Below are 18,838 nucleotides of genomic sequence, written 5' to 3' on the forward strand. Positions count from 1 at the left end.
CTGCATGTTTAGGCCAGGAGGGTCATTAAGACATCAAAAAGATTCCCTGTGCATACTGAATGTTGCTTGGTTTTTAAAATCAATTTACTGGGGCTCACACAACTCACCCCAATCCATACATACGTCAATTGTGTAAAGCACACTTTATTGCCCTCATTGTTCTCTGAACACTCGCTTTGTGCTTGGGTTCCTGGAATCCGTTCATTTTTCCCCCTCCCTCATGAACTCTTAATTTATATTTTATTATACCTTATACTGCCCAGTTTCCCTTCACCCACTTTTCTGTTATTCAACCTCCAGGGAGGAGGTTATATATGTAGATCCTTGTAATCAGTTCCCCCTTTCTAATCCCTTCCTCCCTCCCTCCCGGTATCAGCACTGGTCCTGAGGGGGTCATCTGTCCTGGATTCCCTGCTTCTAGTTCCTATCTGCACCACTGTACATCCTCTGGTCTAGCCAGATTTGTAAGGCAGAATTGGTATCATGAGTTTTGGGGGGGGGGCGGCCCATTTGAGAACTAGAGGAAAGTTGTGTATTTCATTGATTGCCAAACTGCACCGAGTGACTCATCTCCTCTCCACTACCCCTCTGCAAGGGATGTCCAGTTGTCTACAGATGGGCATTGGGTGAATGTTACTTGTTTTAACTGGTTGCTATATTGGGCATTTACATCTTGTGACTTGAGTGATGGAAAAACATAAGATACCCCCGCCGCCCTCCGCCCCAATGTGAAACTCTGATTCTGATCTCGAAGAGACTATCATCAAACAAGTCCATTTTGCCCACAAATCCCGTTAGTGGCGCCTTCTAAAAAAACGTCTTTTTCTTTCGCTTGGAATTTGGCGAGTTTGGTTCTGCTACTCCCGGCCTCAGTCTTTCATGAGGGCTACACCAGTAATACATAAAGGCATCACCGTTTCTTTTATTTTAAACTTTATTTCAACATTACTATGCTTACAGAAATACACTCTTAACGGTTAATAGAATGCGATTTAAGTTGAACTTATCTTACATAATTTGGACCAAAGACTTGGTACATGGTTTAAGATTCAAAACAAAACAGGGATTTGCGATCTGGTTTCTTTTTTCATCTATTAGAAGTACAAATGTATAAAAAGATCCTCCCTCAAATGCTGCAAAGGCAGGCAGCAAGAACCATGAGAAGTTTACCTTTGGTTTGCTTCAGAAAAACACGTATTGCACTGTAAAAGTTAAAAAAAAAAAATCGGTACAACAATTTTGTTGCAGTTTCTATGCCAGCTTACAAAAACTTCAAGAACTAACAAATGCCGGCTTGGGGGTAGAGCCTGGGCACATAACACAAAAATTATTAAGACAGTAAATCGCATGCAGATTATTTAAATCTGCACACACGATTTGGGTCATTCCTTGCCATCAAATTAATGCCAACATCTCAGTTCACCTTCTGAAGCCAACAAGGAAACTGGCATACTGACTGTAAATGTTCCTGATTTACACAGGAAGGAAACCATGAGGCTCCACCCCCCACTTTTCAGTCCAGAATTGATAATGTACTACAGAGGCAGGATATTCTTTCCACAGCCAACACTCACAGGGTAGCATGCCATGGGATCATCTTGGGTTGACATTCTTACTAGCACTCACACGAAAACAGTCCCCAAATTCCAAAGACTACTACGTGACTTGAGCAGTGACAGTAAAAACAAAGGGCCCTCTCTGGAAGACTAGGACAGTATTCTCAAACAGTTATGAAGCAGCCTTATCAAGAAGCTTTAGCCACTTGTAAAGGTTACCTCAATTAAAAAAAAATTTTTTTAAGAATACAAAAGTAGCCCCCCCAAGGAAGAAGCAGCTCTTTGAAATAAAAAAGAAAAATATATAATTTAAAACATCTTAAAAACCAATGTGAATACAGGGTGTTCAAAAAATAGTTAAGATACATTTCCTTAAGACTATCTAAGATTAGGCTTATAATGTATTCTAGTATTTCAAGTTTACCACTAGTTATTAAGCATCAATTTACAAATAACATGTTCATTTTCTGTTTCTTTGTCAAGAAGGGAAAATTCTTGCTTCAGTTCTATCCAGTGGGAGGAGTGGGGGCTAAGAAAATAAAAAATCAAACAGTTCCATGCAAATATCACATTTTTCAACTGACGAACTCCCGGCTAGAAGTTCATATTACTAATATACTTTTTCATTGATACAATTTTTATTAAGTACAAACACATGGCATTACGGCTCAGAACCTAATATAGGCCTGACCACCAAGTCCTAATGTTCTGGAAGAAAGGCCTCAGAACTCCCACTCATTTCCAGTAATAATGTTCTTAGACCAATTAGTTTCCTGCATATTCTAGTCTAAAAACTAGATTAGAAATTAGTTGAACTCTTCAGCATTCCCCAGAAGTATGAAAGAATCCACAAACACCTGTGATTCACAATCTATGCTTAATATGAATATTTTCTGCACATACTGTAAAGGCATTTTAAGTAAAATGTACCCATGAGCATTCAAACTAGTTGTTAGATTTAACTGGCTTTATAATTTAAGATTTAAAACATAAATATTTGCAACTGGATCTTCTGTTGACAATGATTGTCAGAGCCTAGAATTCACCATCATTTAGTCATTCATACGTGCACGCACACACACATCTTACTTCTCATATCTTGAGAGAATCCTCAGATTCCTTCAATCTTTGGCCTCCCAGTCAATTCCAAGTTCAAACATGTTTTAGCTCAAACTTTTTCATTCATGATTTTTAACAGACGTTTCCACCCACATGTCATCAATGCTTCCCACAGCAAACATGCTGCTGCCCAAATCTGAAGCCTGCTTCCCAGAGACCACACCTCAGTTGATTACTTCAGAAAGCCACGGGAGGTCACAATTGTCCATAATCTTCTAATGGTATATTTTATTTAACCGAGTAAGTCAAGACTGGCCAAAAATCCTTTGTTGGAGTCTTTCATCATCTTTGGCCAAAGAACCTAGAGAAATCAGTTTGGGAGGACACTGGAACACAGGATAGCTGCAATCCACTTTGAGGCCTCACCTGGAGAAGGAGGCTGCCACCCAGGCAGCCAGGATGACACCCACTAGTTTGTGGAAAACCCTGAGAATGTGTAATTTTTCAATGTCACCGGCCTTTCCCATTGTATTCACAATGGCCCACCAATACTACTCCTGCTACTACCTTGCTCTAGGCTGGCTGTGGAATTAATGGCTGGGGAGTCTCACCTGCGCCGGTTTCAATAACCTGAATTTATTATTTCAGGTTTGCAGTTTTCAAATAGCACTTCGTTATTCAGTTGAGTAGCCATATGGATGCCAACCACCTATGGAAAAAGGTGTTTATCTTAAAGATAGTATTTAACACTGTACAGTTAGGACATAGCTGTACCAACAGGCACAATTTCGTTACTGATGGTTGGTCACTTGATGTAAAATCCATTCAGTAGTGCCTAGTGGCTTTTTTTATTACAAGATCAAAACTGAGTTGCAAGTATACTATACATCCATCCAAAATAAATAACCTTATGTGAAATAGATTCTGTCATAGATAAAAGATATGAATAAAAAATAGATGAGCCTGCATGTTCCATTTGCCCACAAACTTGCACGCTAAATATCCTGCACAGACAATTGCAGCAAAGAAAACTGCCCATTTGCAAAAAACTTAAAAGCATTCTTTCAGAGGCCAAAATAAACATGCATATATAGGAATAAAGTGTTACTATTCAACACAATGCTATTTTTAAAAAATTAACTGCATAGGTTAAAAAATATAACAATGTGCAACATTTTAAACCATTAAAGCACCCCCCATTTAAAAAAAAACCCAACCACCAAAAAATAAAAAATAAATCCAACACCCACACCCCAAACCACCATTTTCATGACCAATCACATAACACAAAGAAACAATGATCAAAATTCAGAACGTAAATACCTGGACTGATACACTGTCCATTGTTGGGAGTTTTTCTTCAATTTAAGTGTCTTTTTTCATCTCTAAAAAAAATTTTAAAGTGCTAACTTTATATAAAGCAGGCAAATTCTTCAAGTAATTTGCTATTGAGTATGCCAATTTTAATAGAGCTAAATAATGAACTACGGATAAAGTGAAACAAGGAGACATAAGAACAAACTGACAAAATTGTAGCTGAACAAAGCAGTAGGCTGCTAGCCCATCTTGGCTTTCTTACTTCAATTAAAGACACTAACAGAATTTAGATTTCTGTTGACTTTGAGTACACAACTCCCTTAAATTCGCTAGGTTTACACAACAATCCACCAGTACACACAGTCATTAAGGCAAGCAGTGCCGCTTAACCATCAGGATTGGACACGAGTTAAAGCGATCTCAAAGAGCAAAAGGTTGCCTACTACTATAAATGAATATCAAAGACCAGCTGTGGCAAGGTTAAGTAGTGGAACTCTGTCCAAAATTTAATCACTCCTGCCCCTTAGCTGCTTTCTCAAGGAAGTATACATTAACCAAATGGCGGTTGAGGTGTTTGCTGTAATCTTTCTCCTTTCTAAAAGATCGATCACAGAAAATGCAAACAAAATCTCCCTCGGCCGCCTTGCCTGCTAAGGTCTCCTTGGCATTTTTTGTACTAACTTCTGGTGGAACCGGGCGCGCCCCATTTAAGCCAGAATCATCACTACCCTCTGACATGTTGTCACTTAGGTCACTTCCATCATGACTGTGAATGCCTTCGTCTTCATCGATTTCCTGAGACTCGTTTATTGCCGTGGTCACGGGTGATGGCTGGGCAGTTTCGGGCACTGCGGCTTCTTCCTCTACTGGTGCGGGGGCAGGAAGCGATGGAATTGCTTCAGCGGCCGAGTCTTCCCCAGAGAGCGTCTCCGCTGTGTTCTCATCACTGTCGGTTTCCATTGCACAAAGCACTGGGTCGGCCTGATGCTCCCCATGGAAGATGGCGCCCGCCGGCGTTGTCAAGCTTGGGTCAGAAGATGAAACACTGGGAGATTCCTCGGTGCTAGCAGCAAGATTACCATCCACCTCGTCGGCTCCGACTCTCCGAGGAGGGCCTTCTTCCATTCCTTCTTCACAGGGTAAATTTTGGTCTTTGGGTTCCTGCGCCGGCGCGCGGGCACTTTCCCCGAGAGCCTGGCTCTCTCTGTGGACAGGCACTAGGCCAACTTCATTGAGGATCTGCTCCTTCCGCGCCCTTTCACTCAGCGCCTCCGACATTTCCACGTCGTCGTCGCCTGCGCCCGAAGGTGGCGGCGGCTCGGCAGGAAGAGGAAGGTCCACCTGTGATGGAGGCTCGGCCGGAAGAGGTTCTACCCGTGGTGGAGGCTCCACCGGAAGAGGAGGGGCCTCCGGCGGCGGCGTGGGCGGCACGGGCGGAAGAGGAGGGTCCAGCTGTGGGGGCGGTCCAGGCGGAGGCGGAGGAGCCGGAAGAGGGTCTACTGGTGGCGGCGTGGGCGACCCCTGCGGCGGGGCGGGCTGCTTCGGGGGCCGCCGGGCATGCTTCTTTGGGCACAGCCCCTTCGGAACAGGCTCGCCCTCGGGGCACTGGCCCTTCTTTTTACTGGATTTGTGGTTCCTCGGAGTTTTCTTCTTTGCACTTTTTTTCACGGAGGTCTTCGGCTTTTTCGGCTCCCCCGCTCTGCTGTCGCCCCGGGGTGCCTCCCGAGCACCCTTGCTCTCTCCCCTGGTTTTCTTCTTGGCCACAGGCTCCTCGGCCGCCGCCTCGGCCCCCCGTTTGCTGCTCTTGGCTCTGCGGGCCGGCTCGGCCCCGGCCCGGGCGGGCTCCCTGGGCTCGGAGGCCGCCGCCTTGCGCGTTCGGGTGGTCACCTGGGCCCCGGCTGGGGGGTTACCAGGCTTCTTCTCTTTCGAAGCATTCTCCTTTTTCTCCACTTTGGCGGGCTTCTCGCATTTCCTTCCCGCCGCATCTCCCTTTGCCTTTGTCTTCTCGGGTTCTGTCTTTTCCGTGGCAACACCGTTGTTGGGCAAGTCAGCCTCCCGCTTTTTGGTTTTTTTCAGTTTCACTTTTGAAACATCCATTGTTTTACTCGGACAAGTGGGATGCTTCGATTTGAAATGATACTGCAGATTACACTTCTTGGACGCGGCATAGTCACAGACAGGGCAGTTGAACTGCCGTGGGTTAACATGCAGCTCCACGTGTTTCTTGAAGTTGCTTCGGTCTGCCGTTTTGTAATCGCAGTAGGGGCAGTTCAGCGGCTTCGGCCCATTGTGGACTTGTCTTGCATGGCGGGTCACTTCATGTTGGTTAGAGGCCACATAACTGCACTGATCACATTTAAATGGCTTCTCGCCTAGAGATAAACAACAAGTGTTTAGAGAAGACTCGGGCTAAAAAATAAATTCAAGACCTCTTAAAATATAATGAATAGGATGACTTGTTGAAAAGACTATCATGCACCTTATGTATCCCATATTTACTTCTATAATTCTTCTCTATCTTTTGAGAGTGGTTTGAAAACCATGGTCAGGAATGCTGTCAGGCTACTGTCATCAAGGCCAGTAAGGGGCTCCCCCTCACTACTGAAGAAGACCTACAGTCCCACACAGCTTTAAGTCTGAACACTTAAAAAATTAAAAATTCTCCCTCTAGGCTAGCCTCCCAGATCCTGCTTTAATCTCAAGGAGGGAAAAAAGGGTTTTTCGGTTAACTTTTAGTCAACCTTTTTGCCCACTGTGACAAGTTTCACTAACTTTTCAAACGCTAGGACTGATCTTTGAAGGCAAAAGAAAAGGCCAAGAAACCTTTCTGGCCCTCTACCCTTTTTTCTATCAAAGGGGCAAGGAAATTAGGGAGGTGAGAAGAAATATACAAGTAGGTATGGTACATAAAATAAACATCACCACCACAGACAAAACCAGAAGAGCCACTCCCACCCCCAAATTAAAGGGATAAGATTAGCACATTCTCTTGTACCTGAATACATACCCATCTAGATCACACTCTAGTAATATTACCAAATGGTATCCAGACCCCACTGGTCCAAAGGAATGCATAGTAGAAAAATGGAAATTAACATTTATGAAAAGTCATCTCTCAAACATCAGATTCACATAAAATCGTCTTTTAAATTTTCATAAAGCAAACTTACTCAGACATCAAAAGCAAAGCCATGTAGATATTAAGCTTTACATGATTAGAAAATGTCTGTGGAGAACTTAAAATACTAAATCACAAAATATATCAAGTATGTCAGATTGGTTATCGCAGCTGATTAAACAACTCTTTTCCACATTAGTCCATTAGTTTTTTCAAATCAACGGCAAATATTTGCTTACCATCTATAGACATAAATGGAGGAAAGATGGTGGGGGTGGGGTGGGCAAAATGGTTTAAGAGAGTATCTGGGAATTTAAACCTGGACTCCTCAGCTTGCTTATTGAACAAGGTGCTAAAAACTCGAAGGCTCAGTCTCCTTACTTATAAAAATACTCCCTACTAAATCCTGTGAGATATAAATAATCTAATCCTTGAAAGCACTTAGCAAGAGACGGACAAGAGGCACTCAACAGGTTATTGCAATAGCTGATCTCTTTGGGAGCCAACTGGTCATTTTCAGTACAAGTAAACAAAAAGCAGGTGATTTACATGTAGCCCCTAAGGAAAGAGATCCAAAGAGCGAGTCTTAGTTCAGATATAAACCTCCACCTCTGGCAAGGCCACAGGGGAGTGGTCTATGGAGGAAATTGATGTGGAACACTCAGTGGCATGTTCAACTTGCTGTGCTAGTCTGTCCTCCAAGATTTGGTTGTAGCATCAAGTTTGCACAACCCACTCAAACCGTACGTACCATTAATAAGAATTCTTTACATTATTTGATGCTGCATAGTTTCTAAAGTATTTCACAGCTGGGAGAATACATGTGTTTTCTATAACTCTCTAGAGCAGGTAAACGGAATTTTCCTTCATTTATTATCCACATTACCTTGAGGCTACAAGAACACTGGCTTTTTAATACATTCACTCCTCGCTCATGGACATGGTTAGGATTTAAAGACCACGTGGAAAGCAGTGCCATGCAAAATCGGGTAACTACGTAAGAAACAAAATGGCGGACATGTGCATCATTACATCTCTGCCGACGCCTGAGGAGGCTGGCCCAGTCAGGTTGTCACACCCTTACAACAGCCAGCCATACAATGGCCTGCATCTCAATGCTCACTGCTGCTCCGAGCAAGTCATTAAACTGTTGTGGTAAAGGCAAAAATACTGGTTGAGGTAGTTAAAGTGAGAAATAGTTGTAATAGAATTACCTATTCATTACGGTTTTTTAATTAATTATTTCAAGCGTAGTTGACTATTTCTGCCCTGTACTTTAGTCCCTTCCCAAATATACTATTTGCCTATGTATTATTAAATCATGTTTCATTAAGTTATGCCAGTCTTATTATCTAGTATTATTGTAAGGCAAGCTCAGAAGAGCAAAGATCTGTTCAAGGTTGACATAAAAAGAATAATCCAAAAACCGCTAAGGAGATTCTAAAGCAGCCAAGGGACACAGAATGGATTATTACCACTCAGCAATATAAAAATTCTGTTAATACAAAAAGGGATGAATCTCAAAAGCAGAAAGCTCCATGAAAACAACACAAAAGGATATATGCTCTGTAATTCATGTGTAGACATTTAAAAAGCAAAACTGATTTTTGAGTAAGTCTCAGAATACTGACCGAGGGGTAAGGGGGAGGGGGGAGGGAGAAGAGAAGGACAGGAGGCAACATTTCTTAGGGCAACAGCAAAGTGTCAGGTCTTGACCGAAGTAGCAGTGAAATCATACTTAAGTCGCTGAGGTTCCCTCTTGCAATACTTAATGTGTAACAGTTAGGCTATAAAATATTATTTTAATTATGCTAAAATTCATGAAGCTCTCCAGCCATGGCAACTTTAAGACAAAGCGAGGTATGTATACAAATGTTCATGGAGTTGGCACAGGACTGGCCAGTGTTCCCTGTGTTACATCGGGTTGCTATCAGTAGAAACCAACTTGACCTTGAAACCACGCAGTATGAACATCACCAAATACAAACTGAAAGGGAAATAAATGGCTATCACTGCATTATTTTAAAAATGGAGGTGAAATGTCGCAATTGCCTTCTGCTTTTCTGTTAACAAACATCACGACCCACAGAAGAGGGTGCTCCATGCAAGTGACCGGCAGACTGTGATACACGCAGCACAGTTAAGTACGTGTTAGGAACACGACGGCAATTAACAAAGCGCACAGAAGCCTCTCCGAGGTAGCGAAGGGCGAGCTGAAGAAAACACCCATGCTTCCTAAGTGTTCCCCGGGAACGGGACAACTACCAGGGAGAAGTCTTTGGGAAATGCAAAGGGCTAACATGCTCAGCCATGGAGGTTCAGGTCTCCCCAGAGGCACCTCAAAAGAAAGGCGTGGCCATCTGCTTCCCAAAATAGCCACTGAAAACACTGGAACACAAAGTTCTACTCTTGACACACCTGGGGTCCCCAGGAGTCGAAATCAACTTGATGGAAACTGGTTTTACTAGGTAGAAACAGCAATAAAAGGAAGACCATTGCCACTTGTCCCATTCAGAAGGCCAGTCTTTCCACCAATACCCAATTTCCTTTCTGAAGGTTAGTGTGACCTAGAACCTACCCCCAGAGTATGGAAGAACTCCAAGTAAACCATCAATGTGGTTTTGCTTCATAAACCTTTGCCAGTTTGGTTAAAATGTACCAATTCAGCAGAGCCTAATCTCTCCCAGAAAGAAATCAAGAGCACACACTGCTCTTCTCTCAAAGTCATTCCCATGAATTATTCAGGTCAAAGGTGGCCTGCAACGACAGAGCTCCATGAGAAAGACCATTCAACTGCACCGGGTTCGCCTGGTTTTATTCCATGTGCCATCAGCAACTTCCACTCAAATGCGTTATCCTACTCCGGCGAACCACGTGATTCAAATCGCACACATCAGGAAGTGGTCTGCAGGTCACAGAAGAAAAGCACTGAAGGGTCCCATAAAGTAGGTAACTCAGAAAGGAGGACATTCATTCTGCAGGGAGAAAGTCTGTCCGATAGCTAGATGCCTCGGTTTGCTCTCTGTAAAATGGGGGCATTAGTAGAACTTCTACAGCCCTGGGATTATATTGAGGGTATTCTTAGAAAACTTGTATTTTTGTTTTCAACAATACTCAACCACACCCTCACACAAAGACTGAAGGTTCCATACACATTTCCTGGAGGAAAAAAGAGCAGGAAGCACACCCCAAGAGTTTCTGGTTAAATAAAGACCCAACCAACTCATGATTTTAGACTGAAAAGAAACAATGTACATACACATTCATGAGACGCATGTGGGGTCAAGAAAGGCTAGGGGGGGGGGGGGGGGGGGGGGGGGGGGGGAAGAGGACCTGATGCAAGGGGCTTACGTGGAGAGCAAATGCCTTGAGAATGATTGGGGCAGGGAATGTATGGGTGTGCTTTATACAATTGATGTATGTATATGTATGGATTGTGGTAAGAGTTGTATGAGTCCCTAATAAAATGTAAAAGAAGAAAAGAGGAGAAAAAAATGATTAGGGCAAAGACTGTACAGATGTGCTTTATACAATTGATGTATGTATATGTATGAACTGTGATAAGAATTGTATGAGCCCCAATAAATTGTTAAAATTTAAAAAAAAAGAAAAAAAAAAGAAAAAAGTCATCTTGGGCAAAAAAGAAAAAAAAAGAACGAGAGCACTGTAAAATCGATTATGCCAGAGGGAGCGAGGTTTGAAAAGTACGTTGCTTATAAATGAATGAATAAATACTAGAGATTTTGAATAATTTAAAAAGAAAAAAAGAAAGGCTAGCGTACTATATGCTGTATGACCCCTTCATAAGGTAGACCTTACGTAATTAATCATTGAAGGGAAATGAATGTGCATTTTAATAAACAACAAAACATGACTTATTAGATACACTGAGTCTGGAAGGAGACCAATCGATCAAAAGTAGTAGTTCACTAGGGTCAATCATGGCCAAATTAAGTCATTACTTTTTAAGACCACCTAGATTAGGTTTTTGTTTTTTACCGTGTTCACCCAAACTGAGAGCCAGCTCTAGGTGGTTATGGTTATTTTAGTTATTGGAGTGGATTAATCTGCCATTTTGCTTGACAAATCAGTGTTCTAGATAATCATCTTTTTTTGTTTAGCTTTTGTAAATCAGCCCTTAAAACCCATCAACTCATAAAATAACAACTCCCCAACCTTCAGAGGCACGCCCAACATTATGCTATGGGTATAATGGTGTGTTGGAAGAGCAAGGAGGCGGCGATGATTAAAAACCCTTGGTTTATTGGTAAGGACTGCCACTGAGTCAATTCTGATTCACAGCGACCCTACAGGACAGGGTAGAAACTGCCCTGCGCATTTCCCTGATTGTGTCTCTCTTTACAGGATTGGGGCTGCTAGTTTTGACCTTGGGGTTACTAGCCCAACACAGAATCAAGACACTACTAGCGTTCCATTTTATTGGGAGTTATAAAACTCTGGATCTAAGTTCAGCCCAAGCTCCTTCTCCCAGGAGAAAATGCCCATTGATATTCAATTCAGGAATTCACACACAAACTCCAGATTAAGGTTCTCCAGCTCGACAGTAGCAGTAAAAGAACACTGGCTTCTACTTGAGTTTCTAAAATTTGCCAAATAAGCCATTAATGTAACCTCGTGTTCGGAAATAAAGCATTAATTACTCAGTGCCATGTTTTAAAAGAACTTCCTAATGGCAGTCCCCAAGTTCATACCAACCTGAATGAGTACGCATGTGTCGAGTTAGATGAGTCTTCTGCGAACTTGAGTAAGGGCAAAGCTCACATTTATATGGGCGTTCCCCTGCAAAAACATGATAATGAATGACCAGGGTTTCCATATAACCAACTATGCCAAATACAGTTCCCACTAACAATATACATTTAGCACTGAGGATTAAATACACACACACACACACACACACACTGGGGAAATAATCATTTTACATCATGTATTAGAAATACAACTAATTTCACTGAGAAATTACATATTATTAAAGTCTACTTTGTGAATTCTCATCGTCCCGTTCACAATGATGTTGTATGTTGTTCATTAAGTACTTAATCTCTTAGCTGTTCCTTTCACTCAAATATGGTACCCCTGGCTCGCTCTCTTGAAAAGTGTCTAGAGAATATTTTGTGACAATGGTTACACAACTATGAATATGCTGCCAGCCACTGAATTGTACATTACGTGAATGAGTTGTGTGATTTAGCTCAATAAGGCAGCAATAGAATATGCTAATGGCCTTGAAAACATTATACTAAGTGAAATAAATCGGTCACAGATAAATACTGCACGCTCCTTCCTACTCATGAACTATGTAGAACAGAGGTAGTAAGGGGGGCTCATTGTTGAGGAGACACCAAGCATCTGCTAAGGGTGGAGATTTGGAAATGGGCAATGGCTGAATTAATATCCTTGGATTTCACATGAAACAATACCTTGAATGTAACATGTGAAAAATTCAAACAGCGAGTATTGTTACATAAAAGGGAGCGTCAACAAGAAAGTTTGGGGGGGGGGGGAAATAAACAATGTCCACAAACTTCTGGAAACCCCTCTATGTATTTACCACAAGAAAATAATAGAAAACCCTTTTAACGCCAACTAAGCAGCCCTGGTGGCCCTGTCGGATGAGCAGGGACTGCTGATCGCAAAGCTGGTGGGTGACCTCTTACCAGACACTCCCGTGACAAAGATGAGGCTGTCTGCTCCCATTAAGATTTAAAGCCATTAAGGTTAAAGGCCATTTTAGGTTTAATTTAAAATTCTCTAAGACAATCAATTATTTTTATCTGTAGGACTCCACAACAGACTTATGTACTAAATATTCCAGGATAGCTAGGGGTAATTTTTTTTTAAGTTTTACATATAGGGAAAGGGGAAATGTGAGCTTTTGAAGCAGAGTTTGCCAACTGGTTAACTATCAAAAGTCCCAAAATGAAAGTGTTGCACTGAAGAGCAGCTCAGAAGGCCTGTCCTAAGACAACATGTACAGAAGAGATTCTGAACTTAAAGCCCAGTCGTATCTAGAGGAGGTGGGGCCTATCACTTTCAAACCTACCTTTCCTCTGGAAATATAAACCACTATCAAGCAGTTTTTTTCTCAAGGTATTTGTGAACATTAGTATAAATCACAGCAAAAGAGCCCGTATAAGGCACATCGTAAAAAATAAAGTAAATAAATCCATTAAACGAATCTAAAAGCCAGACCATGATAGTTCAGAAGTGAAGAAAAGTGATTCTGTGCCCAGCTTCCACATTGGGCAGCTGCTAACCTGCAGGTTCAGCAGTTAGAAACCACCTCAGCTGCTCAAGTAACAGAGACTTTAAAAAATCACTTTACTGGGGTCTGTGACAGCTCCCATCACAATCCATACACCTATTGTGTCAAGCACATTTGTACACATGTTGCCAACATCATTTTCAAAACATTTTCTTTCCACTTGAGCCCTTGGTATCAGTCCCTCATTTCCCCTTCCTCCAAAGATGAGACTCTACTCCAGGAAAGAGCCCCAGTCTTGGAAACCCAGAGAGGCGGTTCTATCCTGTTCCTGGGTTGCGATGTGAGGCAGAATTGACTCTCATTGGCAGCGACTTGGTTTGTTTGTGTTCTACTCTCAGCACCAGATAAAATTTTCCATGAATTCTATTTTCAAAATTATGGATTTGGCACTTTGAGAATGTACACAAGTTCTCAATTAGTATTGTTTGGTAAACTGGGGGTGAAGGGCAGGGAAGAATCACAACAATCATGAACACTAGGGGAGAAAAGCTTTCATTTCCATAAAATGTGAAATGACACCCCCCCCCACACACACACACACAAGAACCCTTGCCCTTATAAAGCTAGCTGTGGGTCTTCCCTGTGATGGAGTCCTCCAGCACTATTGTATTATTTGAACCTAGCCCGCATGCACAGCACTAGCAAGCCTCCATTCCCTTTGGGTGTTCAAGTCCTCAGTGCCTACTTCCCGAAAGGGATCTGCTAACACAGCACCTGCAGCCCCCTTTCACTAGTGACCCGGAATCCCCGGTAAAGAAGACTACACCACCCCACCCGGGGACAAACAGTACGTGGGTGAAGGGAGACAGATCAGTGCAAGATATGAAAATAATAATTATTTATACTTTATCAAGGGTTCACGAGGTGGGAGAGGGAGGGGGAAAAAGAGGAGCTGACACCAAGGGCTCAAGTAGAAGGGAAATGTTTTGAGAATGATGATGGCAACAAATGTACAAATGTGCTTTGACACAATGGATGTTATGTATGGATCATAAGTTGTATGAGCCCCAATAAAATGATTTAAGAAAAGAAAATGTTTTGAAAACGATGAATGGCAACAAATGTACAAATGTGCTTGAAACAAATGATATATGGATTTATGGATTCTTACGAAGAGCCCCCTATAAAATGCTTTATAAAAAGTAAGAAAACTAGATTACTCTAGAATCATCTTATTAAAGCAATAATCAAGCCTCAGTTCTCCCCAGGAAAACAAAACAAAAATTTATGCAACGACTATCTACCAATAGTTTATATACATATAAAATGATGCTTTTTAAATAAACAAATATTTCAAGCTGGAGGAGTGGGGAGTGGCTGCTAATGGGGTACAGGCTTCTTTCTGGGCTGATGAAAATGTCGTCAACAGTGGTGTGGCTGCACATCTAGAATTATACCGCTTCAAACCAGGAAGTTACGTTTTAAATGCGTGAACCAGGCAGGCTTATAAAGAATCTTCATTGGGTTATCTTTTTAAAAATTAACAGATGAAAAAAAAAGAGGACCTGATGCAAAGGGCTTAAGTGGAGGGCAAATGCTTTGAAAATGATTAGGGCAAAGAATATACGGATGTGCTTTTTATACAATTGATATATGTATGGATTGTGACAAGAGTTGTATGAGCCCCTAATAAAATGTGAATAAATAAATAAAATAAAAATTAACAGATGACTCCTTTATCCAGAAAAGCCTTAATATGTCACAATATTTTAACTCTTGAGCTGGATCGGCAAGGTACGGTGGTACTTCGGGGAGACAGAACAATTCAGGGCTTAGGCAGAGGTGAACATACAGGGACAGGAAAGAGGTCCTTACCAGTATGCGTTCGGACATGCTGGACGTAATTGTTTTTTCTGTCTGAAAAATAGGCGCACTTGCCACAGGTGTACACTTTCCTAGGGAAATGGTTTCTCAAGTGTTTCCTCCAGTGGTACTCGCTCACGGTGGTGTACGTGCAGATGATGCACTTGTAGACACGCTCGTTCTCCCCAGCTCTGGTGTGGTGCTTCAGGTGTGCGGTATAGTGATCGTACCGGTTGGTATTGTAGCCACAGCGGTCACAGCGAATGGGGCCCTTGGAAAAGTCTCCCTCTTCTGGGGTGGACGAGCCATACTCCCTGGCTTTTGCTTGCTTCTCTGCACTTTCTTCCACAAAGAACTTCTTGGCACTGTGAACTCTGATGTGGTGCACAAACTGTTCTTCGGATTCGGCTTCATACTGGCATGGCTTACAGCGAAAGGGTTTGGTCTTCAAGCTCTTGCACTTGTCCTCCGGGCCAGGGCTTCCGGCAGGAGCATCTTTATTCTCGGCGCTGTAAGCTTCCGGGGCAGCAGCTGCTTCAAGTGGAGGCTGGGGCTCTGGCGCACCAAGTTCCATACTTTCCAGTCCACGAGGTTCCCCTTTTAATTCGGAAGAGTCTTCTTCAAGACCTTCTGCATCACTATCTGAAAAGTTATTCTCCCCAACAGGCATCAATTCTGCCATCTGTCTTTCTTCACCAACCAAGTAATCACAGCAGTTGCCATTTACTTCCCCAGTCAAAGCCACATTGGCCAACATGATAAGCTGAGGTGCAGCTAGTTCAGCTTTAGAGAGGTCATGTAAGTCATACATGTCGTTGGGCAAGGCCATGCCAAGGTTGGCACTGCTGGTGAACAGCCCGCTGCCTCCTCCAGAAGACTGCCCCATTACCTGGGTGGCCATAGCTGATTCTGAATTCAAAAACAAGCAAACAAGAACACTTTTTAGCAGCTATAGTGAAAACAGCAGTGTCATTCACCCTGAAAACACACACACACACATCATTCAATATACATTTTTGCAATCAACTCTTTTCTGCAGTCAACAGGAAAACTGATTAGCCACTGTTTTCATGTAATCCACACATCAACTAGGTCTCCTAGGGGGTTAATTTTAGATTCATTGGAATGCTTTTCCTCAAGTGCTTTTAATGTTTCTAGTGGGATGGAGACCATACTCCTCATGTTTAACATTAATTAAAATTATTTTTAAAACTCAGTACAAGATTAACAAACTGCTGTTCTCCCATTCAGCCTTTCAGCCATTCACTGGCCTGAACCAAGCCAGCAGAGCAACCCCAAACCACACAAGCACGGAGTGGAAGACTGTAATAACTGGTGGACCTAATGAAATTTCCTATCAAGCCAACTAACTTCAGAAGAATGGGCGATTGTGAAAAACCACCACTTAGCCTAAATTGTTCGATGACTCCACGAATTTAGGGAGGGGTGGGGGCGGGGCGAGCAGGGAGCCCTTTTCCTGTGAAAAAGGAACGTTGGCTTCTCTGGAAACATTAAGTGAAGATAAAGCGGTAATCTTTCAAGCTTCTTAGATTAAAAAGGTACAAAACTTCTCTCTCCGCTATCAGAAACTTTTCTGCATCGTGCTTGACTTGGCCTCCTCGCCCTAGTGGATGGAAGCCATTACAAGATCACCTTCCAGAAAACACGTTGGGTTTTTTTTTAAAGGGTCTTGACCATGAACGTTACTTTCAAAATAATGCTTTAGCTGTTCTCTGACCTCTCAGACACGGCAATACTAGGGCCAAGTAGCACTAAAAAGTAAAGCTGAACCTGAAAAACAAAGAAGGAAACTCTTCCATTTAACGTAATAAGCACAAACCGGCCGAGCTGTTGGTAGATGCCAACACAGGAAGCACACTAACCATGAAAAGCCTCGCCGCACAGGGGGCTCACTGCTTAGCCAACATGCACTTTTCTAATCACCCCCAAGCCTCGGAGCCCGTCTCTAGAGGAATGTCCACCTTGGTCGGCCAGGCCGGCCGAGCGGAGCCTGAGCTGGGCGAATTCCTACGTGCTGCTGCCACCAGCGCCTGCCTCGGCGGCGGCATTCCTGACTGAAATAGGCATTCGGCCATTTTCTCAAAATACCAAGCACAAAGCAGCTCTTTGCAAACTCGGGCGCTCTCGCTTCCTCTCGGGCCTACAGACTGCACACGTCTGTGCACAGCACCCCGCGGGAGCTGCCCCGGCCCCGGTCCTGAAGCTCTTCCTGTGCCCGCCCCCGCCCCGACACTCACCGCGGGGGGGATGGGGCCGGGAGCCCGCGGGCCCACCACGTCTCCCCGCTCCAGGCAGCCCGTTCGCGGCCCGGGCCCGGTCCGAGCGGGCGCAGCAAAAGTTACCGCAGCGCCGCGATCCGGCGCTCCGGGCCGCCCCGCGGGGCTCGCCCTCCGCCCAGGCCCGCGAGGCTCCGCGGGCGCCCTCGCCAGGAGTCGGCCCCGGGGCCCCCACGCGCGCCGACAGCCACCCCCGCGCCCCGGAAGTTTGCAAACTCCACTCCCCCACGGCGCGCGGCCCGCCAGGTCCGCAGCCCGGCGGCCGCCCGCGGAGAGCCGGGGCGCCCGGGTGGCCGGAGCGCAGAAATCGCTGTCCAGCCCCATGGGCGGGCCCGCCCGCCCGGGCCCCGCGGCTGACTCAACTCGCCCAGCCGCGCTCGGCGGCGCCCGGGGCGAAAGGGAGAGGCCGGGGTGGGGACAGGGAGGGGGCGGAGGGCCCCGGGGCGACGCGGGGCTGCTGCGGCCGCGGGACCCGGGGACGCGAGGCGCAGCGGGAGGAAGAGGAGAAGTTTCAGAACTGGGGGAGCCGAGCAGCGCCGCGCTCGCGGCTCCAGGACCGGAATCGGGGGGCGGCCGGGCCCACGCCGGAGGGGCTGCCCCGCCTCGCCTGGGGAGGGGGTCCCGGCGGCGCGCCGCGCCCCAAGGACGCCCCCGGCCCGGCCCCCGGGCTGCCGCGGCGTAACCGGATCCCGCGCGGCCGCCCGCCCCCGCCGCCGCCGCCGCCGCGGCCACAGTATCTGCAGATCAGCCCTGGACAGCGCCTCGCTCCGCGTCCTTCCGCGCCCTCCCCCGCACGCCGCCCGCCGGCCCGGCCCGGCCCTCCCCCACGCCGGCCGAGCCCCCGGCCCCGGCCCCGCTTACCCGTCGCACCCGGAGAGGAAGAGGCGGCGAGACGACGTCGCCGCTCCTTCTCCGACTACTTTTCTTTGTTGCTGGAGTTTCGGGGGAGGGGAGGGGGAGGGTAGAAAAGTTGAGCGATGGGGTCCGTCCAGGCCCGCGAAGGCCCAGGAGCGCGGCCGAAGGGGCTCAGGCCACTGGAACCCGCTCGGCCGTCCCGGCCGCCCCCGCCGCCGCCGCCGCCGCCGGGGTCTGGGGCCCGGGGCCTCGGCGGCGCTCGCTCCGCCGCTGCGCCGCGAGCTCGCTGGAGCCGCACATTCCAGCACAGGAGCCTGCGCCGCGCACCCGGCCCGCGCCGCCGCCGCCGCCGCCGCCCGCGGGACACGCCCCCTCCGCCGCCCGCGCGCGCGCTCGCTCGCTCGCGGGACACGCCCCCTCCGCCGCCCGCGCGCCCCCGCGGGACACGCCCCCTCCGCTGGGCGCGCCCCGCCCTCCGGCGAGCGGGGACTGAACAGGCCTGGGCTGAGCTGCGGGCGCGCCTCGCGGGGGCTGACCCAAACCCCAC

General features: G+C 45.8%; 1 protein-coding gene across 4 annotated transcripts; it reads right to left on the reverse strand.

Annotated features, from left to right (window-relative positions):
• Positions 1-930: 930 nt before the first annotated feature.
• REST (RE1 silencing transcription factor) lies at positions 931-18,602 on the reverse strand. 4 transcript variants are annotated; one of them, XR_012783483.1, is made up of 5 exons: positions 18,298-18,601; positions 15,152-16,048; positions 11,767-11,850; positions 3,939-6,304; positions 931-3,324 (listed from the first exon to the last, which is right to left on the reverse strand). XR_012783483.1 is itself a non-coding variant. In XM_075544271.1 (4 exons), exons 2-4 carry the CDS (start codon positions 16,038-16,040, stop codon positions 4,443-4,445), a joined length of 2,835 nt encoding a protein of 944 aa, XP_075400386.1. In that variant the 5' UTR covers positions 16,041-16,048; positions 18,307-18,602; the 3' UTR covers positions 931-4,442. The 4 variants fall into 4 exon arrangements, 3 of the variants coding, with proteins under 3 accessions (XP_075400386.1, XP_075400384.1, XP_075400385.1); XM_075544271.1 differs by having other exon boundaries at positions 931-6,304; positions 18,307-18,602; XM_075544269.1 differs by having other exon boundaries at positions 931-6,304.
• Between the last annotated feature and the right edge of the window lie 236 nt (positions 18,603-18,838).

This window comes from Tenrec ecaudatus, chromosome 3 (assembly GCF_050624435.1).
Source record: "Tenrec ecaudatus isolate mTenEca1 chromosome 3, mTenEca1.hap1, whole genome shotgun sequence".
NCBI lineage: Eukaryota > Metazoa > Chordata > Mammalia > Afrosoricida > Tenrecidae > Tenrec > Tenrec ecaudatus.